The sequence below is a fragment of the Castor canadensis genome, chromosome 11 (genome assembly GCF_047511655.1).
Source record: "Castor canadensis chromosome 11, mCasCan1.hap1v2, whole genome shotgun sequence".
NCBI classification, from domain to species: Eukaryota; Metazoa; Chordata; class Mammalia; order Rodentia; family Castoridae; genus Castor; species Castor canadensis.
This window is the reverse complement of record NC_133396.1, coordinates 102,802,534-102,829,786: the sequence shown is the minus strand read 5'-3', so window position 1 is coordinate 102,829,786 and position 27,253 is coordinate 102,802,534. Positions and strand designations below refer to the sequence as shown.

The following is a 27,253-nucleotide window of genomic DNA, read 5'->3' as shown; positions in this document are numbered from 1 at the left end:
TCCCATTCTAATGGTGAGAAATGGCACATCAACTCTGTCAATATCTAGCCCTGCTAGATCGTAGAAAATAATTCAACTGAAGGCCCTAAGTGAATAAAACCTTCAACCAATGCCTTGATTGCAAATCTCAAAACAGAAATACAAGAAATTTGCAAGACAACATGACACCTCAAAAGTCAATAATCCCACAATAAAGGACTTGAATTATAGTGAAGTGGGTAAAATCTCAAATATTGAATTTAAAAAAAATGACATGATGATCAAAGAAATTGAACAGGACATGTATAAACACCTCAATGAATTCAAAGAAAATATAAATGATCAGCTGAATGTAATAAAGACAATGCAAGAGATGAAAGAGAAATTCAATAAATACATTGAAATCCTGAAAAAAATCAACTTGAGGTACTGGAATTGAAAAGTCAATGAAAGTCAAATAAAAACTCAGTTGAAAGCCTCTCTAGTAGACTGCATCAAATTAAAGACAGAATAGCAGGGCATGACAACAAGGTAGATGCATTAGAAAAATCAAATGAAGATAAAGAATGGAGAAATAAAAATGGAACATGAAGACCTGAAGGATGCCATTAGAAAGCCAAACTTCCAAATTATGAGCTAAACACTAGACTCACATGCCAACTCATGGGCTTTTGAGAAATAACTGAATCATGAAGGGTTTGATCTGATCAATAGATTAGCCCAATAATAGTAGATTTCTAGTAATATGGTTTCAGTCTTCCATTTAAATCTTTAATCCATTTTGCATAAAGTTTTATATAGAGAATGATATAACTATTTAATATCTATGTATCTATGTATCTATCTATCATCTAGCTATCTATCTAGATATCCAGTGTCTATACCCTTTACTGAAGGAACTGCCCTTTTCTCATTGTGAATACTTGGTATTCTTATGAAGATCAGTTGACCACAAATGTGTGAATTTGTTTCTTTCTATTACATTGAAATTGTAGATCACTGGTATAGTTCAGGTTTCTAATATCCCTTAAAGATTTTTATGTTAAAGCCTTTGTATGCAATACACCAATATTTAGCTGTCATGGGTCATGAGGGCTCTAACTCCACCAGTGGATTAATCCATTGATGAATTCATAACTGAATGAAATAATGTAGAATTATTATTAGGGACTAGTTGGGGAAAGTAGGTCACTAGCAGCATAAGTTTGAAAGTGATAACTCATTTTCATGCCATTGCTCCCTCTCTCTCTTTGCTTGCTGGCATCGACAAGCTGAGTAGTCTTCTCTGCCACATGCTTCTGCATTACAGCCTGCCTTATTTCACACATAAACAATGGAGCCAGCTGACTGTGAAATGAAATCTCTTAAACCATGAGCCAAATTAAACACTTCCTTTTCCAAGTTTTTTTCCTCAGGTATTTTGTCATAGTGATAGAAAGTGGACTAATGCAATCATTTAGATAATTATGATAATATTAATTCTTCCAGTTGATGAACATGGGTGATTTTTCATTTACCTGTCTTCTTGAATTTATTTCATCAATATTTTATAAGTTTTAGTGTACAAGTCTTTTACTTATTTAAGTTTTTTTCTAAATATTGTATTCTTTTTATTGCTACTATAAATGGGATTTATTTTAGTTTCATATTCTGATAGTGTACTTTTCTTTTCACATGTACAAATAGTGCAGATTTTTTTGCATATTGATTTTCACTTTGTATACTTACTGAATTTGTTTATTTGCTCTAATCATTTTTTGCTGAATACAAGGTTGTTTACATATCACATCATATATGTCATGCAGTTTATATCTGCAAGTAGAGTAAAATTTATTTCTTCCTTTCTAATTTGGATACTTTTTACTTTTTCTTGTTTGCTTGATTTGGCTCAGATTTTAAATACCTTGTGAAGGAAGTGATGAGAGTGGGCATTTGGCCTTTTTACTGAATCATAGATGAAGAGTTTTTAGGTTTTTTTTTTCCTATGGATTAAATTGGTTTAGGCTTTTCATGTACAGTCTTAATTGTGTAACTTTTAAAATATGACACCAAAAGAACAGGCAACAAAAGCATAATTAGACAAATGTGATTGCATCAAAGTAAAAAGAAACAGCAAAGAAAAATAGAAGATGAGAAAAAGTTTGAAAATGTTACAAATCATATATCTAATAAAAGTTTAGTATTCCAAGTACACAGGAACTGTACATTTTAGTATCTATGTATCTATGTATACATTCATATCCCAATTGAAAAATTGATAAAATCCATGAGGACACTTTTCTAAAGAAGGTATAAAAATAGCCAGCGTATGAAATGGTACTCAACACCATAATCTCAGAGAAATACAAATCAAAATCATTATGACCCTTTCTCCCTCTGTCCCAATTACTGAGTGCAAAAAGTGGAAAGGAGGAGGGAACTCCAGTGTACAGCACTGTGGACACCATTACCCTCAGTTTCTTGTACCAGCTTCAATGTTTTGCCCACATCCCACTTGTTTTAGGCTTATAGATCAGTGTGTTCAGTTAATACAAGAAAACGGAAACTGAACAGCCAGAGGAAACTTCCCTAACACTGAAGTCAATGGTGAATTTAGTAAACAGCTTGCAGAAACTATGGAAGAAGAACAAGCTTTTGAACAATCTAGAAACACTAATGTGATGGTTGAATTATGTATTCTACTTCAGAACAAGAATTCTGGGGCAGTGATTGGAAAAGGAAGCAAGAATATTAAGACTTGTTGTACAGACTACAATGCCAATGTTTCAGTCTCAGACAACAGTGGCTGTCTGACTCTATGTAAGCATCAATGCTGCCATTGAAACAATTGGAGAAATTCTGAAGAAAACCATACCTACTTTGGAAGAGGGTCTGCAGTTGTCATCACTCACTGCAACCAACTTTCTCCCACTCTAATCTGATGCTGTGGAATGCTTAAATTACCAACATTATAAAGGAAGTGACTTTGTGATTTGAGACTGTTGATTCATCAGTGTCTGACAGGAGGGATTATTGGGGTCACAGGTGCTGACATCAAAGAACTTTGAAAGAACACCCAGACAATAATTGAGCTTTTTCAGGAAGGCTGTTCTCATTTCACTGATAGAGTTGTTCTTATTACAGGAAATCTTGATAGGGTTGTAGAATGCATTAAGATCATCTTTGATCTTGTATTGGAGTCTCCCATAAAAGGACATGCACAGTCATATGATGCCAACTTTTACCATGAGTCCTATGAGTATAGTGGTTTTACAATGATGTTGGATGACTGCCATGGATGTTCTGTGAGATTTCTCATGCATGGAAGAGGTGGTTTTGACAGAATGTCTCCTGGTCAGGGTGGGCATCCCATACCTCCCTCTAGAAGAAATTATGGTGATATGAGCCCTCCTAGAGGACTTCCTCCTCCTCCTTGTGATCAAGGTGGCCAGAGTGATAACAGAGCTCAGAAACTTCCTCTTTTCTACCACCACCACCTAGCAGAAGAGATCTAATGGCTTGTGACAGAAGAGTAAGACATGGAGACATCTATGATGGCATGGTTGGTTTCAGTGCTGATGAAACTTGGGACTTGTCAATAGACATATGAGTCCAACAGAATGGCAGATGGATTATGAACCATAGGGTGGCTCTAGATATGATTATTCTTATCAGGGGGACCTATTACTATACAAGTAATTATTCCCAAAGATTTGGCTAGATCTATTATTGGCAAAGGCAGTCAGCAGATTAAACAAATTTGTCAGGAATCTGGGACTGATTAAAACTGACAAACCTGTAGAAGGATATGTAGATGAGATCGTTACCATTACATATAGGCCCAAATAAAGAAGAGACAGTATCTGTTGCTGAACAGTGTGAAACAGTATGCAGATTTTGAAAATATTTTTTCTTTTTTATGGTGTGAAGCAGTATTTCTGAAAAGTTTTCCTAAGACTAGTGAAGAACTGAAGGAGTCCTGCATCTTTTTCTTTTAATCTGCTTCTGTTTAAAAAAAACAGTATTTCTCTGCTTCATCGGTGTTTTGCATCTGAGGTGTAGCGAAATCTTTGCTGTTCACCAGATATAGTGTTTCAGTTCCTCACAAACAGGGTTGGTGAGGAGGGTGTGAAAAACTAACATTGAAATTTTGAAATAGCAGCAAAGTAAGTGGATTTTATTTTTTGTTCATTGTTAATTTTTTTTAATATTAAAAAAAAACTGATGTGAGCACCTTGCTTTGTGGTTACTGTAAACATTGGGCGAGGATAAGACATGCAGGAAAGTAACAATAGTTTCACGTCTCAGGCATTTGTTCACAGCAGTGTGCAGAATGTAATCCTTTTTCATAAGAAAGGTTTTATGATTTTTGAAACAAATTTAGTGAATCTAGTTTTGGTGGTTGTTTTTTAAAGACAGTTTTCAAGCAGTTGAATTTCCCAATCCAACCATAAACACTATTTGATCTTCAGCTCCTCTCTTGGATATAAATGCACCTCTTGGATATAGGCAAAGTATATTGTCAATTCAGTTCTAGAGGTTTTTTTTTGCACTACTGGGCTTAAACTCAGGGCTTTCACCTTGAACCACTCCACCAGCCCTTTTTGTGATGGGGTTTTTCAAGACAGGGTCTTGAGAACTATTTGCCTCAACTGCCTTCAAACCATGATCCTCCTGATCTCTACCTCCTGATTAGCTAGAACTACAGGTGTGAGCCACTAGCTCCTGGCTCTAGTGATTTCTTGATGGTTTGAAAGTTCATTGCTTGGGAAGAAATTCAATCATGCACATATTCATACTTATAATAAGCTGGGAGTTTTTTGATTTTACAAATGCTTGCCCCTACTTTTCAACAGTTTTTTTCTTCTAGTTGTAAAGAACCAAGGTGAGGAGTGATATTACAAGTTGAGTAACAATATAAATGTATACTAGAAATCTGATTGACAGCAAGTTTTATTAATCAGATTAATATTTGGTTGTGGAAGTGGCTGATGCTTAATAAATTCTGATTATTTTTATTAGATAATTTCTCATCTATAGATTTAAACTGTCAACCTAGTGGCAGTTAAATTTTTTTTGTGTATATATTTGGAGATATATATATATATATATATATATATATATATAGACACTCTTGTTTTTCTATTGTATGCAAATGGAAAGAAGAACATGTACCATTTTTCTGTTGTATGTTGGATTATGTAGGAAATGTTTGTGAATAATTAAAAAAATAAGTTCTTGTGGATATTTTGTATAGTATTTTGGTATTTGTATTGATAGTTAAAAATTCACTTCCAAATAAAACTGCCATGATGCTAAAAAAAGAAACATAATGAGATGTTATCTCTGTTACAATGGCAAGAATGATGTGGAGAAAAGAGAACCCTTCTACTCTGTGGGTTAGAATGTAAATTGGTATAGTTAGTATGGAAAACATAATGAAGGCTTCTCAAAAAAGTAAAAACAGAACGGCCATATGATCCAGCAATTCTAGTTTTGGATGATTTCCAAAGGAAATGAAACCACTATTTTAAAGAGACATTAACACGATGGTGCTTATTGATAGTCAGGATGCAAAGTTGGCCTTGATGGCCATGAATAGAGGAATGAATTGAAAAAAATGGGAGATATTCATCCATCCATCCATCTATCCATCCATCTATGCATCCATCCATCCATAAATACATGCACATACACAAAATGGAGTGTTATTCAGCCTTAAAAAGAAGATAATCTTATCATATGCAACTCTACAGATGAATCTAGAGGACATTAAGCTAGGTCAAACAATTCAGGAACAGGCAAACACTTCATGATCTCCCATGTGGACTCAAAAATGTGAAACTTGAGGAAATAGTAGAATGGTGGTTTTCAGGGCTAAGGGAAGGTGGAAATGAAGAGATATTAGTCAGAAGTTAGAAAGTTTCTTTTGTGGAAGATGTGTTATGGAGATCTAAAGTTTGACAATAGTGAACAATACTGTATTGTGTATTTAAAATCTGCTATGAGAGTAAATTTTAAATGTTCTTATCTCAAAACAATTAGAATAATAGAGCCAGGTGCTGGTGGCTGATGGCTGCAATTCTAACTCCGTGGGAGGTTGGGATCAGGAGGTTATAGTTCAAGACCACTCTGTGCAAAAAGTTAATGAGACCTGATTTCAACCATTAGCTGGATCAGATGTTGTATGCCTGTCATCCCAAGCTACACAGGAGGCTGAGATAGGGAGGATAGCAGTTCTAGGCCAGCCCAGACTAAAAAACATTCTTGAGAATCCCATCTCAAGGGAAAAAAAGCTGGGTATAGTGCTGCACACCTATCTTCCTGTCTATGGCAGGAAGCATAAAATAAGAAGATCATGGTCCAGGTCAGCCTGGGCAAAAAGTAAGACCCTGTCTCCAAAATAACAGAGCAAAATGGAGTAGAGTCATGCCTCAAGTGGTAGAGCAGCTGCCTAGCAAGCAGGAAGGTCTGATTTCAAACAGTAACACCACATCTCCAAATATAAGATTAATAGGTGATCGTGAAATGTTACTTACCTTGGTTGTGCTGTGCACGTCATAATGAATACATGTGCCAAAAATGTTGTATACATGAATTATATTCAATTTTAATTGTTAAGCACACTTTAATAAAGCTGAATAAGAAAAATATATGTGAGTAAACAGTACAGGAAGAAAATACACATAAACCAAAAAATAAGCACCTAAGAAACTGCCATTTTTTCTGGAAATAAAACGAAAGAGAAAAAATGTTATTTGAATTCTTTGAAAAAATAGTAATAGGTGGAACACTTACATTTATGCATAAATGCTCTATTTTTAATCAATTTAAAGTGATTTCTTACCTATTATTTCTTATCAAGGAAGATTAATAAGTCCAGACCACATTTTGTACCATGTTTCCAGAGAATTTTCCATTTGAACAACAGGTTAACAAATGGGGATCTGTGAATGGAAAGTGAGACTGCCCTAGGGAGAGTGTAGGAGGGGGAATTTTTCTTGATAAAAGTAATTTTAGTCAAAAATGTGGATAGTCACCTGATGGAATTTGGTCAAGCAAGGAAGAAATAATTGAACCATGTAATGTTCCAAAAATTAGAATTAATGGTAGCTATTTTTCCTTTTGAAACTATCGTCAGGATGATTTTAATTTTGAAGACATCTCATGAATGATTTTGTTAATTATTATTGGTTTGTTAGCAGGGATTATTTCTTTCAACTTTGCTTAGTGATTGGCAGTTATGTGTGGATTCTGAAACCTCAAAATTAAAAACTGGGGAATGAGTATCCCCCCTTATTATAGTTTCATTTCTTGTAGAATAACTGTTTCCTTCTGTAATTTTTTTGCGTCATTTTATTTTGTAAGTGATTTAAAAGTTTTTATTCACTATAGCTATTTTTTAGCTTTGATGTTTGGCATATGTCATTCCAGGCTTTATACTATGTACTGTGCTTTTTTGTAGATTAGTATGCATTGCCCTATATACTTAGCCTTATGTACAGAATATAATGCTACTATAAATCCACAGAAGTTATGGAACTTTAAAAGTACTAAAAACGCAGAACTATTGTGAAGAAATAATCAAGATATTTTCCTCAAGACATAAGTAAAAGAATAATGAATAAATTAAAGTCATAAAGTCTGTAGAAGAAAGGAAATAAATGCAAGAGCAGAATTACCCAAGTGGATATTAAAAGAAATTGTCAAATATATATATTTATATGGATATATGGATATATAGTAAATAGTATTGGGATTTGAACTCAGGACCTCAAATTTACTAGGCAGGCATTCTACCACTTTAGCCACACCACCAGTCCTTTCTGTATTGGTTATTTTTGAGATAGGGTCTTGTTTCATGCCTGGACCAGCCTGGACTACAGTCTTCCTATTTGTGCTTTCCCAAATATCTAGGATGACAGATGTATGCCACCTTGCCCTGCCCATAAACCATGTTTTTAAAAACATTGATAAATTACAAGGTAAATTGTAGAAGAGTTGATAAAGATAATGCTCCAGTAATGAACACTGGGATTTTAAAAGTGGCTGTTAATTCAGCAAAGAATAAAAATTCATAAAAGATTATGTACAACCTTATGTTCATGATCTGAAGTCAAAATGAGACGTAATTTTTACTGAAAGCTATAAATGAGGAAGGCCAGACATGGTGGGTGTCGACTGTAATCCCAGATGTGTGGGAGATGGTAATGGTCTAGGCCAGCCTGGGAAAAATGTTAATAAGAATTTGATTCTGAAGTCAAAGTTATAACTTATCCAAAATGTTCTAAGAACCTATGTGATGGACATTTTCAGATACAAAAATAGATGGAGAACAGTTGATAACATGAGGCAAGATTTATCACACATATAATTCATTACCTGACAAGAATACTGTAAGCACACAAATACAAACAAAGCAAGCAAATCAACTAAACACACAACAGGTATTATCCAAGTTCACTTACAAATTTAAGTTGAATTAATGTTTCATGTAGATGTTTTACCACAAATGTAAGAACACTTGAACACTAGAAAATCCATTAATGTAGTTGTTTATATAAAGAGACTAAAGGGAAAAAAGAATCCATGTGATCATTATTGCACCTGGCTCATAAAATCTTCAATCATATATTGATTTAAAAAAATCACTTTAATTCTCTGAGATAAAGGGAAAATCATTACATATTTAGTAAAGCTTTAAGTAAAGGTATACCAAAAGTAGTTATGAAAAAGTTTGAAGATTAAATATTAAAATTACAAATAGAAACTAGTGTGTATATGCACAAATACATTGATTTTTAAAACAATAGCTAAATGGGTATGATATGCTTTCCATCAATATCAAATGGAAATAGATTAGAAAATAACACTTATTCTATGAAAATGTAGTTTTTCTCCATTAGGAATATTACTATTTAACTTGCATCTTTATATTCTAGTTGTTGATTGAACTAGCTGCTTAACAAAATCAATAATAAATATTTTTCTCCAAAAAATTAGAAATAAAACAAGAGTGCTACTGCCAGTGTATAATAAAATTAAGGGTATAAATGTGAAATTGTTACAATTAAAAATAATGTGATTTATCTATACAACAGAAACTTAAAGAAAAGAACTCAGCAGTGTACATAGATAAAATGATCAACATGCTAAGTAAATGTGAGGATAATGTACTATGGTATCTCCCATTGAATCTTGTTTCCTGAGAATGATATCCAACAAAAAGAAAAAGAAGGAACAAAATAAAAAGTGTAAAACAAAATCGGCAGAAAAACTAGGTAAGTTATTTGTAACTCCCAACAAGGCATTTCTTATATGGATCCTAATTCTTAGGGTTCTGTTACAAAATCACTTTCCTTACTTAATTTTTGGAAACTTTGCTGTTATTAGAAAGGAATATAATTAATTTAAGTATATTTATCTTACATCCTGATAGAAATTTAGCTAAATTTACTTATAACTTTCAACTCTAGACTTTCCATTTAGTTTTTCAAAGTTAATTTCTCTCTCTTTAATAATACTCTTATTTTCTGTTTTTTTATTGACATATAGTATCTGTACATATTTATGACATATGGTATGATTCTTTGATTAATGTATACAAACTGTAGTGATCAAATTAGGATAGTTAGAATTTCCACCCCTTTAACATTATTATTATTATTATTTCTTTGTCTTGGGAATCTTCAAATTTCTCTCTTCTATTTCTTTGCAAAACCTATTTTTGTTGTTACAATTTCTTTTAATTCTTAAACATGGGCTTTATGCATTGAATATATTTCATAGGAGCTTGTCAACATTCAGTAAAGTATAACACCTGAGCATTGTCAAGGGCAGTGTCTAATGACTTCTTTTTTCTTCCATCTGGTTATAGTCACACATCTCTTTCTTTTCACGCTTCTTGCTTTGTTAAGAACTGGGTATTAAGAAATATATTGATTCTACTTTTCTACCGTTATTGCTATCGATCTGTGTGTATGTTTATTTAGTTTATCTCTTGCAATAATGTTGTACAGAATGTTAACCTCCACATTCTGTACTTGCTGTAGCCTATTTTAATTTTTAAAAATTCTTGTTTTGTCTTATTTTTCAGGGGCCACCCCCTATGTCAGCACAGTTTAGTGCTCACCTTAGGATTGGTCAGAGTTTGTGTTTAAACTTCTACCCTTTGCCAAGGGATCATCCCTCGTATTGGGGAATCTTCAAGTTCAGGAAGTTTAAAAGTGCTCCCCAACTTGTTTTTCTTCAACTCCACTTTTTTTGTGTATCCCCTCACATGTCCACAAGTCTTACATTGTATAGGGACTCGCAGAAAGCAAAAGAAGGTCATTTCTAGTCTCTTGAGCATGTACGCAATCTTGCACATATGAGCTTCCTTCCAGACTGCTAGGAACATGTCCGGGCTAATTAAAGCATACATGGCTGTCTTGTTCACACCATCTCCCTCTAGGTTTTCTGGCTAGTCTGCAGGTGTATTCTTTGTCCCATCCATTGTTACACCCTCAGGCTAGCTGGGAAGCTAACTTTCCCCATGGAGTTGATACTGCTTTTCAAAACATCATTGAAATGTTATTTTTTTCTCCTACTCCTCTCTAAATTAAGATAGAAACACCCAGCATGGAAGCTTCTGGTTTTCATAGCTTCCCCAACCCAGATAAAATGCAGTGAAAGTCCAGGGCCCGGAAAGGGGTTGTGATTATAGCTGTGTGCACCCAAGTTCAACAGTTTTCAATTTGTTATATGCCTTGGATGTATTTTCAGAGTCTTTATATGATTTTTTTCTTTTCTTCTTTATTTTTTTCTTAGAAAATCTTGTCTAGTCTGATCACCATTTTAGAGGAGGAAGATTACTTACTCCCCTATTCTAGAAGTGCCCCACACTGTAGAAATTCAAGTCTGGATCTTCTTAGCATGCATTGTAAATATTCCACTTACTGGAGGATTCAGTGTCATGCACAGGACCAAAGAATTTCAGCAGAGGTCTTGTTGGATTCTCAGAAGGGCCTGGGAAGAATTGTGTGTGGGATAGTACCCAAGTGTGTGGTGAAATACTGAAGCTACAACTCACATCTCCCTAAGGAAGACCCCAGTCCACACAGAGTTTATCTAGGAAGTTGTCATTCTGAAAGTAAAGGCTGACAAGCACATGTAAATCTGATAACTCAATGAATCGATGAAGAGTGAGCTCTGACACCTCTGTTAGTTTGAGAACTGTGGATGGTATAGACAACTGTGGATGAACTGTGTCAGTATCAGTTAAATATTTTGAACACATGGTTTAAATGTGAATGCAATGCAACTTTTACTAGAGTATGTTACGGAATTCGATGGGTGATCATGCCGAAAGTTATCTTTGAACTATTTTTTCAAAGAAAGATTTAGTTAAGACAGAGAAGCAAGTGCTTGCTTACAAAACATGAAGCTTAGTACCATCACCAAAAAAAAGCCAGAGAAGCAGATATGAATAATATTTGAGAAGTTTTGTTGTGAAATACATGTTGCTTGTGGCCTTTTTCTCACTTCCTCAGATGAGAAGTAATCCCTGTATTTCCTGTGTCTCTGCGTGTACTGTGTTCTCTTTTTCCAGGTTAACTGTTAAGTTTCCTTCGGAACTAAGGTCTGTCACATATTGTGAGAACCCTTCCTTGTTCCCCTGACCTGTTCTATTTCTTTTACCATTTGTTTCCATATCACTGTGTACTTCCTGATTCAGCATTTGGGAGAATTGTGTTTATATATTCATTTGTATGGCTTTTTCTATCCATGTTAAACTTTATCAAGACAAGCACTGTATTACACTTCCCAGTCTTAATTTGAACTACTATTGTATTTTTAGTTCTTAGTAAAATGCCTGACATATAGTTAGGAATGAATAAATATTTATTTGATGATTAAAAGAAAGAATAAATGGTCACATTAGGATTCTTGAGTATTTTCTAAAGAAGAGATATTATTAAATTAATTAAAATATTATTTGAAGGAGATGGGCAAATTTATAGAAGTCTACACTTCTTTCTGTGACACCACCTGCTTGGGAGGTTCTGGCCCATAACCCTCCTGCTATGAACCATCCAAACTCTTCCAACTGGAGCCCAAATGTCAATATGAAAAGTGTATCTGAATTCTATGCATCCCAAACTGTGTTGCCTCTTTTCATGGATGGCACATTATCTCCTACCCATCACAATTCTTTGCTTGGTCAGTGTTGATTAATTCCATTTTATCTTTGTGTTTTCTCCTCCTTTGCTTTCTCACTACTGCTGCCAAAGTCTTGGTGTTATCACTCTCTGATACATCTCCAGTTGAAGATCACTGGGATTTAGGGAGTTTTCATAAATACTAATTTTACTATATTGCGTTTATGTTTAAGAATCTTCATTTGCTTTAAAAACAAACAATTATCTAGGAAGGTATATATAACTTTTCATAATTAAGATTTGTTTATTTCTCCTGTTTTGGCTCTTTCTTTGGTTCTAAAGTTTTAACATTTCCAACATAAATTTCTATAAAATTTCCATCTTTTTAAGCACCTACTTTGTAATATTATTTTATCATGTGGTATTGCATACACTCCATGTAATATTCCTTAGCAAAAGCTTGTAGAATAATATCCTTTAATTTTTTCAGATAAAGTTAAAAACAAATATGTCAAATTGACCTGAAATATGGAATATGTCCTGTCAATGTGGGGACAAGTTTAGACTGGTATTGCTCAACTTCATAGATTGTGTTAAGACATGTCTTTATGGATGTACAAAATCAGGGAGGACATTGATATGTTGACCCATTATGAAGAGAACTTGGGATTTGAGTCCAATTTATTCAGCTTAGCCAAATCTAAGACAAGAAAGGAAAACAGTAAAGCTATGTGTTACCATTTCTAATTATTTTGGTTATTATTACTTCATATTTATAATTCACATTCTCTTCAGTTTTTAATGTAGCTTATTAAGTTGTCTAATTATTGAGGTACATTTGACTGAGGTTGTTGGACTGCTGAGAGCTCTTAGGGTGCAGAATTCAAACACATTTCTGATCAACCCCTTTCCTTAGATGGGATAGTTGAGCAGATTGTGTGGATTTCTTGTTATGAAATTATAACTCCATGTGAGGTATTTTTTAAGTTATCAGACATTCTTATGTAATCACATATCCAGACTATACTCTTATCCATAAAGGAGGTGCTGAGGCTGCTCCTTGCTCTGTTGAGAGTCACCTTATGTGTGACACTCACATAGCTCATCTAGAGAAGAGCAACTTGAGTCCAGAGAAGAGAGGGGAATTTTAAAGGGTTATTTAGAGCATTAAATAATGAAAGTCAAGTTTTGATAACGTGGTATAAGCCATAGGAGATGACTTCTGTCAAAATGAAGAGATTCAAGTAGGGTCCGTCTAGTTTCTGGCCTTCTAGTTCTTAGTGAAAAATTCATTCTTGCTCTTTCTCATTTGAATGGACTTTTTCATGATTCTAGATTTTAGTGACAGAAATATTGAACCTTTGATGGTACTCAAGCTAAGTTCTCTGAACCTATATCCAATTTTTCCTTCAATGCAAATTATGCTTTTTAAAATTATATTACCTCCCGTCCCTCAATTATGTTAAGCTTCTCAACTCAAGTATCACCTTCATGGAAAGACCATTCCTGCTTAGTCTAGATAAAGTAACATATTCTGCCTTAGAAGATTCTTTGTTTTGAATATTTAACTTTTTAGAAATTACCTTATTTATTTTATATATTTATTGCCTTTCTCATTTAAAACTTCCTGGGTGTATGTATACATGTGTATGTATGTGTGTGTGTGTGTGTGTGTGTGTGTATGTATTTGAATGAAAGAATAATATTAAACTTTGACCCATCAGAAGAATAATCTCTTGATAGCCCTAGAATTCTAGGCACTGATATATCTACAACTTGCTAGTGTCACTAAAAGATTAAAGAGGATCATGGTACTGTTTAATGATGGTAAAATGTTCACTCTCAGTTCTGTCTTTCTTTCAGGTTATTATTCTTCCATGTAGGGCAAGATGATAAAGTACAAATTGAACTTAGGAAGAAGAGAAGAGATCCCAGAGCATTTTTTGTGAGTGTTCTGTACTATGTATGGGTGGCAAATCTAGTTGCTCATAAAATGCTACTTTGGGTTTCTCTTCTGCATGACCTTGGTAATCCCCAGAGACTTTCCTAGGGAATGATGACTGTTGTATGCAGTGATTTTTGGGAATCTCAGGGTTCCTGAATAAAATAACCTAATGTATTCTAATTCTCTGATAGGCTACTGTAGTTGAGAAATGGGACTAGATTTTGGTGAAGCATAAGATATAACTCCTGGGGAGATAGATCTGGATCTTCTGCATAACTTCCCTTCTTTTTAAAATTGAAATAGATAATTTCAGAAAGAGCCAGAGACATACTATCTTATTGCAAAAAATATCAGGTCAACAGGATTGGGTAAGTTTCCAACATCAGTCCATGACATTGTCAGAAAAGTCCTATGTCATCCCTACAGTGTAGACCTTTGGGCTGAGTAATTTCACCAGAACTCCTAGGTAAGGATCTGGTACTGAAGAATAAGGTATGCCACTAAACAATACCAATACAGTATTCTTATCTAGAATTGTAATCATATCATTCTGTCTCAAATCCAAAAAATGAGACTTATTATTCTAGAGGATCAGGATGTTTTTTTAAAAATAATTGAGGGTAACAGTTTCCATTCTTACCAGGTTTAGAACAAAGTAGGTAATGTGCTTTGTTGACAGTATAAACATGATCTTATTGTGTTCTGTTGAAAACATAGATATACTAGAAATGTCAACAGCTGGTTTGGAAAAAGAGATGGAGTATGGAGTGTGTACTCTTGGTAATTGGTCAGTTTCTCTAGAAATGGAATTCATTGTTAGATGGGAGCTGCAGTAGGACTGGTGGAGTCAGAATGCACTAGGGGCTAACCTCAGAAGGGTGCAGTCACCATATTCCCTCAATAATCCATGACCTTGAAGAAAGCCTTTCTGAAATCTTCTACCTAATGAATGAGATAAGCTGAAGATGTGGAAAACTTGATTTAGTGGAACAGCAGGAACTGAAATAGGATTGTGAATCTCTGAGACTATCTTCTGCTGATGAACAAAGATAAATATGCTGCCCTGCTCTGGAGCCACTGCTTAAATGAGAAGAAAGGTTTAGGCACAGGGCTGCTTATTCAGCTACCCACAGAAGATATCTACAGACTTTTCGAACTTAGACTTTACCCATATGAATTAGAAGCAGTTCATAATCTTTCCTTACCATTGCTTCATTGTAGCTTTCTTCTGAAATGGTCCTATCATTTTCTTAGTTTATCAAGATAAAATCTCCTCACTGTTTCCTGAATAGCCAGGCACTGGAACCTCCTTTATAAGTTGTCTTCTCTAATCCTGATCCAGGTGTGAACATCAGCACAAATTACTGATCTCTTCATTGGTAATATAATAATGATTGCATATGATACATCAGATGAATTATTATGGCAAATAAAAGTATTTCTTATGGTTAAAACTAATTGAATAATAAAATCATTTGAATGACAACGTTGTGTTCCAGACATGATTTTACATACTTTATACATACTAAATCATATAATTCTCACAGGAATCCTAAGCAGTTACTGTTATCCTCTTTGTACAGATGAGGAAACAATAGTCACAGAATTAGTAAATATTATAGGCAATGTTGCTCCAAATTACTGTCTTAGATAACACATGAATCATTCAATAAATAATTATTGGAAGCTTTTTGTTTTAGTTAGCTTTCTACTACTATATGAGAATACTTGAGATAACTTAAAAAGAAAAAAGGTTTGTTTTAGCTCTCAGTATTTGAGGTTTCAGTCCTTAATGAGTTGCCCCTGTTGCTTCTGGGCCTATGTCAAGACAACTCATTGTGATAGGATCACATGGTAGAGAGAGAAAGAGAAAGAAAGAGAGAGAGAGAAAGAGAGGAGCATTCTATAATTCATATCAAGGGCATGACCCTTGTGACTATATGCCTCATCTCATTTTCCTTTCCTTTCCTTTTCTTTTTTTTTGAGGCAGGGCTTTCCTATGTAGCCATAACTGACTTCTAACTTGCTATATAGTTCAGGATGAAAAGAAAAATTATTTAAATAAAAGGACTGGTGGTGTGGCTCAAGCAGTAATTCAGACTGACCTTGAACAGGCAAGGCTTCTGCCTCAGCTTACCAAGTGCTGGTATTATAGGCATGAGCCACTAGGCCTTACCTCTTAAGTGGTCTACCACCTTCCAATGGTGCCAGGCTGAGGATCAAGTCTTTAATACATGGACCTTTGGAAACATTTCAGATTTTAAATTATAGAACTCAGCATGTGACAGATGTTATTATAGGTAATGAAATGTATAGACAGAAGAATACCTTATTTTCATAGTTGAACCGTGGAGGGGATGGAGAGGGAGAGACAGTAAGTAAATCAAAAACTGTATGTAAGGTGTAGATGTGCTGCAATTAAAGACAGAATTAAGAAAGGAGATCAGAGATAAAAACTGTTATTTCACACATCACTGACATATGGCCACATTCAGAAGGCAGCCTTTGCAGAAAGACCTCAAACAAGAACAAAAATCAAGTTATAGTGGCAGGGGAAAGAGCATTCTACACTAAGGACCTAGAAATAAAGTCGCTCTTTTAAAAAATGAGGATTATATTAGCTGGACTGGAGTAAAAAGTGTGGAGCATGGTAGGAGCTGAGGCTAGTGAATTGGAGTCAGGTTATTAAGTGGCATAACAAGTGATTGTACAGGGATTGAAAGTCATTGCAGTGTTTGAACAAGTGCAGAGCAGTTTCTACATCAAAGGAGTTCTCAGAAGCAGAGAGCAGAATGGTTTTCCAGGGGTTATAGAGAAGAGGGAATGAAGAGATGGTGGTTAAAGGTTGCAAAATTTCAGTTATCAGAACAAACAAGCTCTGGCATCTGTACAGATACATCATAGTGTCTGTAAATCACAGGTGATGTGCACTTAAATTTGATGAGGGTAGACCTTATGTTAAGTATTCTTACCATATACACACAAAATACTACTAAAAATAACAAAGTAGAAGGGAGAAAACTTTAGGAGGTAATGGGTATGTGTCTGGCCTTGATGGTGGTGATAATTTCATGGGTGTCTATATATGTATGGCCAAGTTTTTGAGTTAATATGTTAAACATGTAAAGCTTTTCACATGTCAATCATACCTCAATAAAATGGTTAAAAAAGAATTTTGAACATAAATGCCCTCTAGCCTCATTATCTGTGACTAGAAAATAGGGTATGATTATATCTATACCAAATTTCAGTGACCCCAATCTGCTCACCTGCACTTGGATCCACTAAATATATGCCTCACCTATGCTCACAGCCCAGTCTTTCAGCAACAGTTGCCAACTAGCACCTGCTGTTTCATCCGGTACACTGCACACTTCCATTTGCCTACTGTCTGTTGCCCACAGCATTCTCACAGCAGCTGTGTAGCTGCTAGCATTCAGGATGAGAAAATTATATCTACATAAAGAGTAGCTGCACCTGTTTCTCTCAGTGCTTCTGACCAGTAACTTTATGGAAGGATGTTCTACATAGAGACTAAGGTATGAATTTCTCTTCAGTTCCTTGCCTCATTTGAGAGCCAGTTGCAGAAGATGCTTTGCTTGAGCTTACTCCCCTGAAGCCTCTTATGTGCAATAACATCAACTCTCAACTGTTTTTTGGGGGGGGTTCAGTAAAGTATTTCCTTGCCACTTTTTTATTCAGATTAAGTTGGCTGGCCAAATTAACCTCTTATCAGTAAATGAAATCACATAGATTACAAAGGAGTTACATAAACCCAGTTTGAACTCTGCATGTCTTAGGTCTTTTAAGACCTAAGAAGTATTTATAACTTGTATTACTCTTAAAAGTATATCTCCAAAACACTAGTTAGCTTTACCTTTGCTTGCCAATAAATTTCATACATGTGCTAGGGCACTCAGATTTTACATTTAAAGGAAAAAGAGGAATTACTTTTGGGAGAAGAGTTGTTCTATTTCTTATGTCAAGAAAAAAGATCAAAAGTCTTCAAATAACAACATCAGTAATTCTTAAAATATGAAGTAAAAGTGTTTGGTTTCAAAGGAAAAGTGATAGAATGTTATAGTACTTGTCAAATGTTATCATTTTATATAAATAGATTTATCTACTTACACCATTGTATTAGTATAGGTCATTATATACATGTTTCTTTGTGTAAGCAGACAGTTCTAAGACTGAACATATGGGACAATAAGTCAACTAACCACAAATAAAGCCTACATTGAGTGAAATATATTAGATACGTCTACTAGAAATGATTATCTGCATAATAATCATGTGAGCTCCCCAAACAGATATACAGTTAGTCTTTATAGATGGCCGCTGTTGAGCAGAACATGATGTACCAGTCACTAGCATCAGGGGAGGAATAGAACTATGTGGGAGAATTGCAAAGAAAATCATCATGCCAACCACCAGGAATAGAAGTCCAAACATTTATTCCCATTGCATCATGATCACATCATTGCCAAGGAAAGCACAACATAGTTGGACAGTGGATAGAATAAAGTTTTCCTTATGTAGAGAAGACAGAAAGATCATCTTTAAGAGGTACCCTAGTTAGGAATGGGAATAGGAATTGGGTTATTGTCAATCCATATAAGCAAAGTGTATATTATTCATACATGAAAACATCACAATGAAACCCATTATTATTTTCCTGCAAAAAAAAAAAAGAGGTACCCTAGTGTCCTGTGGTCAGCAAGTCTCTTTTTACAGCTAGCATAGAATAATTGGTCTGCACATACCATTCTTGTTCTGTAGCAGAGTCATCATATCCTCTCCCCTTAGAGTCTCATATATTCAAAGCTGAGAGTGTACTGGAGGGCCATTGGGTGAACATGTTTAAACAGAACATGTTTAAACTACATGGAACTACATGGAGTTTAAAATAGGGAAACATTTCCACAGAAGGCAATAAGTCTAGCACAGGTTGTATGAGCTCTTTATCACCTGGAAAGAAAGTATTTCAGGTCTAAACCCATATTTATTTGGCCAAATGGCAGCAGTCTAAAAACCATGTTCACTAGACTGCCTTTCCTTACAGTCTGCTCCCAACTGTTGTCTGGCCACTAAACTGACAATTGAAGCATATCCAACCCAGTCAGACCTTTGCCTACTTGGATTTGGAGATTCAACTGCTAATGATGGTGCTTGTGAATAATTCATATGAATGTGAGTACTCAAAAACCTACACTATTTCAAGACAAGAATTTCCCAGGTTCACAAGATGAGCCAGGCCCGCTAGATGCCCAGTACACCCTGGAGATGGTTTTAATCTAGAAACCAAGTTCTTGGAACCAGGCAACTGAAGACGTGAAAAAATAAATCTTAGGGAAATAGGAGTAGAGCTGTCAATTGCCTGGCCTGAACCTTGATCTTCAGCTTGATTTCTTTCTTCCCTGAATGAATTTTATGTTTAAACAATAGGTATTGGCAATAATGCCAATGCTACCTTATCCTTCCAGTAAGACTGTTCATTATATATTACTACCTTGTTAGTGAAGTTAATTAATCTTGTTTAGTCTTGGACAGCTCAGGCAATGGCATTAGTTATCTCTGCCGTAGTCTATGACAAGTTGCATATTACTTTTTCAAGACATGTATGTCCATGCCAGGAAGGAGAACACATAGAGCAGGGTGGAACCAGACGTTGGTTTGTCTTCATGGCAGGTTGTGGTGTCTTGGGCACGTCAGCAAAATCAAGTGTAGACCCTCCCAATACAGAGTTTTATTTTTAGCAAAGACCTGGCAACCCCAAGTTCCTAAATTTGTTCCATTTGAGGGTAACAAGGATTCTGAAGCCCATTGTGCTCTACAGGAAAACATATAATCCTCTGGTCAGGGAGCAGTTGTTATGAGTCTTCAATCCAATTGTACAAAGCTTGTGTCTGGTTTAACCATAAGTTGGGTGGTAGGGTAAAGTTGTATGATATATGACACTTAAAAACCATCTAAAATATTTAAAGCCTGCCTCTACTTTTATGTCTATGTAAGAGGTAAGCTTCATGCGTGAGGTATTAGGTACTCTATGGATCTGAACCTGTACTGAGGATGTCACTCTCTGATTAGAATTTTTGGAATCTCTATCATATTGGTGATAGGACAAGAATGGACCATTAGCATCTGACTATATGTGTGGCAGATCACTTCAAACCTCCACTTGCTGCTACTGCAATGTTAATCTTCACCAGTGTGTTGTCAACGCAGCACCACTCGATATCTTGAAGGAAAAAAAATTGAAGGGAATTGGTTTCTTAACTACCTTCTGCCTTCCATGCTTCTGACAGTCAAAGGTGAGCCTGCCTATATCTTGAGGTGTTAGACATCTAGGTATCAAAACCTAGCTTTTTTATGCCAATTTACAGGCTACTACCTCTTATACAGACTTGATTGTTCAGTCCAAGAAGAGTAGTCACACCTTGTAGGAACTTGACATGTTGACTAACATCATACATCAGATGGAATGATCATATGTCTTTGTTGCCGTAAGGTGGAACTTCAGGTTAGTTTGGCCTCTTTCTGTAAGATTTTTTTTATTCAAGTATTCCACCTTACACTACCCTCTGCAAACAGGGAAAGGAAGAGGACAAAAAGGAGAACAGTGTCTGGATGATAGAGCTCCTAGCTAATGTGGATATATGTGCCACATATATACATATCTATCTATCTATCTATCTATCTATCTATCTATCTATCTATCTATCTATCTATCTATCTATCTATATTCTGGACCATACAAGAACATTCTCCATACTGAATTCCTTTTGTGTTTTCTGCAGTGAGGCCAGAGGCTTGGCTGTCTGGTGCCACCCTCTTGGGTCTGACCAGCTACTGCTTTTCTGCCATGTCTCCAGCTTCTATACAAAGCTACAAAGCCTGTTTGGGTGAGATAGATGTGATATGAGCAGGAACAATTGGGTACTGATGAAGATGATATTCTTTCCAGTCCCCAAGGGGAATGGTATCTTTGCATGATTCTAGATGTGGAGGCCTAGATGGTTGCTGACTTGTCTTGCTCAGGTGCAACCATCTAGGATTTATAGTGCTCGTTATGCTTCTGATAGTCCTTGTGTTATGGTTTAAGAAGTCCTGGTGAGTTCCTATATTTCCTCATTTCTTCCAAATTTCTTGTTCCACATTCCATTCTTACCTCTCCTAGCATTTCTTCCTTGATCACTCTACCTTATCCTCAAGATCACTATCTAAATTATCTAGAATTTCTTTAATTTCTGTTCTTTTATGACTCATACATGAATGTCTAGCTAGTATATCAACATGACTGCTTCATTGTAGTGAAAATCCAAGAGCCCAGGAGCTTAGAACACAATGATCTCTTTGTTTCTACTCTCCATTTAAACTGTTTCTCTTTCGACCTAATGATCATTTGTTCACATAAGTCAATTTAATTCTGTAACAGGTTTGCTTTCTTAGAATCTTTAGGTTTTCAACAGTACCCAACTCATATTCACCTTACTGATGTCATTTCTTCCATTGATCTTCCTTTACCTATGAGTGAGAAGCAGTCTTTCCTTCCTCTGAGCTCAGAGAGCACTTCTGTGCTCTACTTATGTGCATGCATCACTTCTCTCCTACAATGCAAAGTGAGTCTTCCTTCCCCTTTTTATTTTTAAGCTCCTTGGGGGCAAGGACCATGACAAAGGTAACTTTTCTACACCAAGGACGAGGACAAAGGTACCTTTCCTATATAATATATGTTTAGTGGAAAACTATACCAAGCAAACCAAAAACAACACCATATTTGAATTGGATTAACTGTAATGGTGGTAGTTTTTTTTTTTTTTTCATTATATTCCTTCCTGACATTGTTGTAGCTTTTGAATCATTGATACCTCCCTTCTTGTTTAAATGCTTGTTACTTAGCTGAGAAATTCCAGCCATCTTCTCCTGAAAACTTTAAGGAAAAGTACAGCTTTCCCCCTTGGCACACTTCCAGCTTGTTCCAAACACAAATAGAGTGTGTGAGTCACATGTGAAAGGCAGACTTGTCCCAGAATGGTTAAGAAAAAGGAGCAAGAGAGTTTATCCTCAAGGTAGCAGATGTGTATAGAAGGTAAATACCCTTAAGGTCTGAGTTATCTGAGACAGCGTTGGCTAAACCTTAGTTTGCTTCTTCAGTTTGTCCATGTCCTTCTTAACAACTTTCATTTTTTAAATTTCTCTTAAATTTTTTGAATCAATTTTATTGATGTATAATTTTACTGATATGTAAATTTTATTGATGTACACTTTAAGTTTACAGTTCTATTTATTTTGACAGATATGTATATATATGTATATATATATATATATATATATATATATATATATCCCATATAATCAAGGCCACAATCAAGACAGAATTCTATAACTCCAAAGATCTGTTTGTAGAGGATCACTACCAACCTGGCATCTTGCAACTGCTGATCTGATTTGAGCTTAGATTTTTATGTGCTATGGGTTTCTTAAGATGGGAATAAATGGTAGGAATTCTTTGCATTTGACTTTTTCCCATTTAGCGTTTTGTTTAGAAGTAATCCATGTTGGTGAGTATAATAGTAACCTATTTTTTATTTTTTATTGGTGAGTAGAAATCCATGTATGGATTATGCTACAATTTTTTAATCAATCTGCTAACTGATAAATATTTGGTTTGTTTCTAATATAATACTTCAAATTAATTACTTTTTTGTTTAATTTTCTGCTCAGAATAATTTTATAGATGGTAATGATCATGTAGTTTATAGCTACTGATGTTTTCTCAGCTTTTAAAAAAATATGTGACCATTCCTCCCTTTCTCCCTTATTCCCTTTCTTTCTTCCATTTTCAATCACTAACCCAGGCTTTCTAAGTGTTGCTCCTGACTCAGCATAGCTTAGTAGAAGACAGTGGTGGGTCAGCAGTTGTGTCTCATGCCTTAAGTTAGTTCAGCTTCTTCCTGCTGAGGACACCTATGTGGGTTGGGGCACATGACCACTGCTTGAGTAGTTCCCAAGTCTGCCCTGGGCTTCACTCTTTCTGTGCAAACCTCCTCTTTAACCAGGACAGGTGGATAACTCTGGCTCTGTTTGGTCTTCTCTTAGTACATGTGCAGCCTTCTAAACCTCTGGAAATAAGTGGGAATTTGCCAAAATTCACTATGCCTGTCTCATTTCCCAGGTGTCTTTGTTAAATTTTGTCTGGTCAGGTCTTTGCTTCAGGCAGTATTTCAGTCTGGTGGTTATAATGTTGACCTCTGATTTTTGCCACCCATATGTATTGTTTTCTGCAACCTCTCTTTGTTCCAGGACTTTCTGTGAAGTTCCAAATTGGGTCTGCCCTTCTGGAGGCAGCAAGGCTACTGTCAATCAACTTGCTCTTCAGGTGGGGAAGGGATGGGAACAGTCCCATGTTGAATTGCCACAGTCCCCACTGTTCTTATGGGGGCTCGAGGAGTTATTTTTGGATGTGTGTTTGTCAAATTTTTTATTAGAATACAATAATTGTATAGGAGGATATATTGTGACATTTACATTTGTGTTTGCAATATATCTTAATTAGATTCATCCCCTCCATTTTTTCCCTCATCTCCCCCTTACCCCCTTAGAACAATTTCAACAGATTTCATTATTCCATTTTCATACATGAATACAAAATACATCTACCATATTTGCCCTCCTTCACCCTTTTCTTATGCCCTCTCCCTTCCTACTGGTACCAACCCCCAGAAAGGATCTATTTTACTTTCCTCTCCTTCATTTTTTTTAAAAACGTATATTGATAGTCCAAGGGGGAGGGTTCGCCTTGGTATTTCAGACATGTATGTATCAAGCTTTAATTAGATTAGCACCTCATTACTTACTCTTTCTCTGTTGCCCTGCTTCCTTATTATTAAACAGCTAACAGTGCATTGTGTTATATTATCTTCATACACAAATGTAATGTTTCAAATTTTTTACTCTCTAACATGCTCTTTCCCTCTCCTGCCTCCTGTAGTCTTCTCTCATATGTGTGTATAATACAATATATGTATTTATGTGTACATTTATCTTATAGGTTTAGCTTCTACTATGAGGGAAAATATATGACCTTTGACCTTTTGGTGCTCGTCTCAATTTAGTGTATGCTTTTCATCATTTCCAGACTTTGTCAGCATTTTCATTGGATTTTGGGAAAAAGGATATTTTGTGCTGTTTCCTCTGCCATTCACTTTGCCATGATCCATTTAGACATTTTTAACATCAAACAAACAAAGATATCAGTTTCTAAAAGTTGAAAATAAACTGTAAATTGTGCATGACCACTTACAGATGTAGTGACTTACTACAGAGAGGGCCTAATAAAATGAATTTAAAGCGCCTCTAATTCACTCTACATATCTAGGGAAATACATTTGGGGTTTAAAAATAAATCCTTATAGTCATCAATAATAGGTGTTAGTATTTATACATTTTTCTAAGACTATTTTGTGAGTATTTGTAGGATGAAGTAAATGCATAATGACATTGACTCATTGGGAACCAAGATTTTCTGTGTGGGAGAAAAGAGAAGTGGATGGGAGATGGGTGAGTAAAACCTTATAGTTCTTAGCTACAGCTTAGGATGATGTTTATCCTTAAAAACACTGTTTTGTTTTTTTTCCTTCCCTTTTCATTTTTCAAAGCCCTGGGAACCAGTATCATCCTAAGGCTCAAATTAAGGTTTCCAATTTATAATATCCCATTTAAAGAGACCAGAGATACATGGAGACATTGCTGACAACTAGTGTGGGCCAGGAAGTTTCCACAGGAGCTTGGAGCAACTTTTCTTATCACAAAGGGCTAGATTAATCAGGCATGGTGGCACATGGTGGTACATGCCTGCAATTCCATCTGCTCAAGAGGAGGAGGAGATAGGATTATGAGTTCAAGGCCAGTCTGGACAAAGTTAACAAGATCCTGTCTTAAAAACAAAATGCCAAACAAAAAGGCCTGGGAGCAATGGCTCAAGTGGTAGAGCACTTGCCCTGCACGTGCAAGGCCCAAGATTCAATCCCCAGTACTGTAAACCAAAAAAAAAAAAAAAAAATCAAAAAATAAATCAGTGGATTATGACATGATGGAGCCATGTTAGAAGACCTTGGGAGCAGCTGCCTTGAAAAGGTTCCCACTATCACAGATGGGACAGTTTTGTCTCAATAAAAATAGACATTATTTAATCATTTCAAATGTGTTCAAATTTGAGTATACAATTATGAAGAAACATCATTGTTACAAATGGAGGATGTTATATAAATTATTCATTCTCTTGAAAACTGATAAATGGGAAGAATAAAGTACATATTCTTTGATTACTAATGTAATGGGATAGTTATTGAGGAGAAAGTCTCCTTTTGGAAATATTCTAACAAATAATTGAAGAATGTATAATACATTTATCAAACCTTTAGGCCATTTGTTCATAAGATGAAGCCCAAGGATACCTCCAGGTAACTGACATCCACTCAGACCACTCACATTTCTAAACTGTTCTTTTAATAACCAAATGTGTTATTTACTTTTTCGTCCTGTTCCTTTCAAGAGTGTGAGTTGTTTTGTAGACACTACATATAATGTGAAATTGTATCACATAGAATATAGAAGCAGATATGAAAATGTAGCTATTTTTATTAAGCTAGACATCAAAAAGAATTGCAAAAATTTAAAAAATAAACAAAAGGAGCAAAACCACCTTTCTCACTAAACATTTGGAAAACACTTAAAAATAAAGATGTTATTTGCATCATCATATAATCAATATTTTATAAGTTCTCAAGCATTTTAATAATGTACTAGTTTTTTCCTTCTCAGACATACATAAGTATCTACATATGTATTTAACTATCTATGCAGGCATACACATCACAAAAACTCAATCATGCCCCTATTTAAGCAAAAGTTTTTTGATGTAACAATCATTTTAATTGTTGTAGGATATACCTTTACTTTGACTATATGTAGGTGTAAAATTCTGTGGCATTATATACATTCAGTTGTTCCATCTTCAATAATTTCTACATGTGTGAAATGTGTAAAAGGGTTGAGACTTATTGATGAAAGCCACCAAACATATGTGCCTCTTGAGAGACATAGACAGCAATCATATCTGTATGAGATCCTATCATAAATATAAGTTAACACATAGTAAATAAAGAAGACAACATTGTGTATTAAATGTCTTGGGTGTGTGTTGAGCAAAATTCAGATTGTAAGGCAATTTTCCAAGAAGAATGACATATTTTAAACAATAAATTATAGAATAAAATGAAAGGATAAATCTATAGTTTAAATAGATTCATGAACCATGCCATATCAACTAATTTCAATGCATTAGGTTTATTTTTATTCTGATTTAATAAAGAAATTATAAAAAGTTTATGAGACAGTAGGGCATTTTGAATTGTATTGCATATTTAAAGATTTTAAGAAAACTTCAATTTTCTTAGAGTTATATTTAGCCATAATGTAATCGTGACCTACACAAGAAAATAAATCTTTATATATTAGAAATTACCTGTTGAAATATTTATGGATGAAATGAAATGATATATAAAATTCACTTCATTAGTTGATAATTTTTTCAAACCTTTGTAAAATGAACAAAAGGTGCATCTTCACATTGCTTTCTTAATCTTTGCATGCATGAAATTATTCATTAAAAAGAGTCATCATTACTATATGTTTTCAAATTGTCTTTGTACTTGGTAATTATAAATTCTGACCAAACTTTCACATTTCAGAGAGAAAACATACTGATGGTCTTTATATACATATAGATAGTGAAATTATTACTATAGTAAATTAACACATCCATCATCTCTCATAGTTACCCAGTTTTTTCTTTTTTGGGGGATGAGATCATATAAAGTATAAACTTTTAGCTCAAATTCCAAATACAACACAATATTATTAGCTATATTAGTTTTACACATTGTATCTCTACACTTTTTCATCCTGCATATCTGATATTTTGCATCTTTTGACATGAATCTCCCCCATTTCCTCCAATCTCTCCAGTCCCTGGTAATTACTGTTTTGTTGTCTCTGGGTATGCCACACTTTGTTAAAGATTTCATATGTAAGTGAACTTATGCAATATTTTTCTTTTTGTGTTTGGCTTATTTAACTTAATATGTTCCCATATTTATGTTGTGGAAAGTGGCAAAATATCTTCCTTTTTAAAAAGTGAATAATA

The 27,253-nt window shown here is 34.9% G+C and overlaps 1 protein-coding gene and 1 pseudogene across 2 annotated transcripts in view; both read left to right on the top strand.

Annotated features, from left to right (window-relative positions):
* The first annotated feature begins 256 nt into the window (after positions 1–256).
* LOC109674004 (heterogeneous nuclear ribonucleoprotein K pseudogene) lies at positions 257–3,900 on the top strand (annotated as a pseudogene).
* Positions 3,901–4,061: 161 nt separating this feature from the next.
* LOC109674008 (T-cell surface glycoprotein CD1b-like) overlaps positions 4,062–27,253 on the top strand; it is a 48,117-nt gene continuing 24,925 nt past the window's right edge. For both annotated transcript variants that reach the window (XM_074047755.1, XM_074047754.1), the window contains exons 1-2: positions 4,062–4,124; positions 9,060–9,239. In XM_074047755.1, coding sequence (XP_073903856.1) covers positions 9,137–9,239 — 103 coding nt within the window. In that variant the 5' untranslated portion in view covers positions 4,062–4,124; positions 9,060–9,136. The remainder of the gene's footprint in view (positions 4,125–9,059; positions 9,240–27,253) is intronic.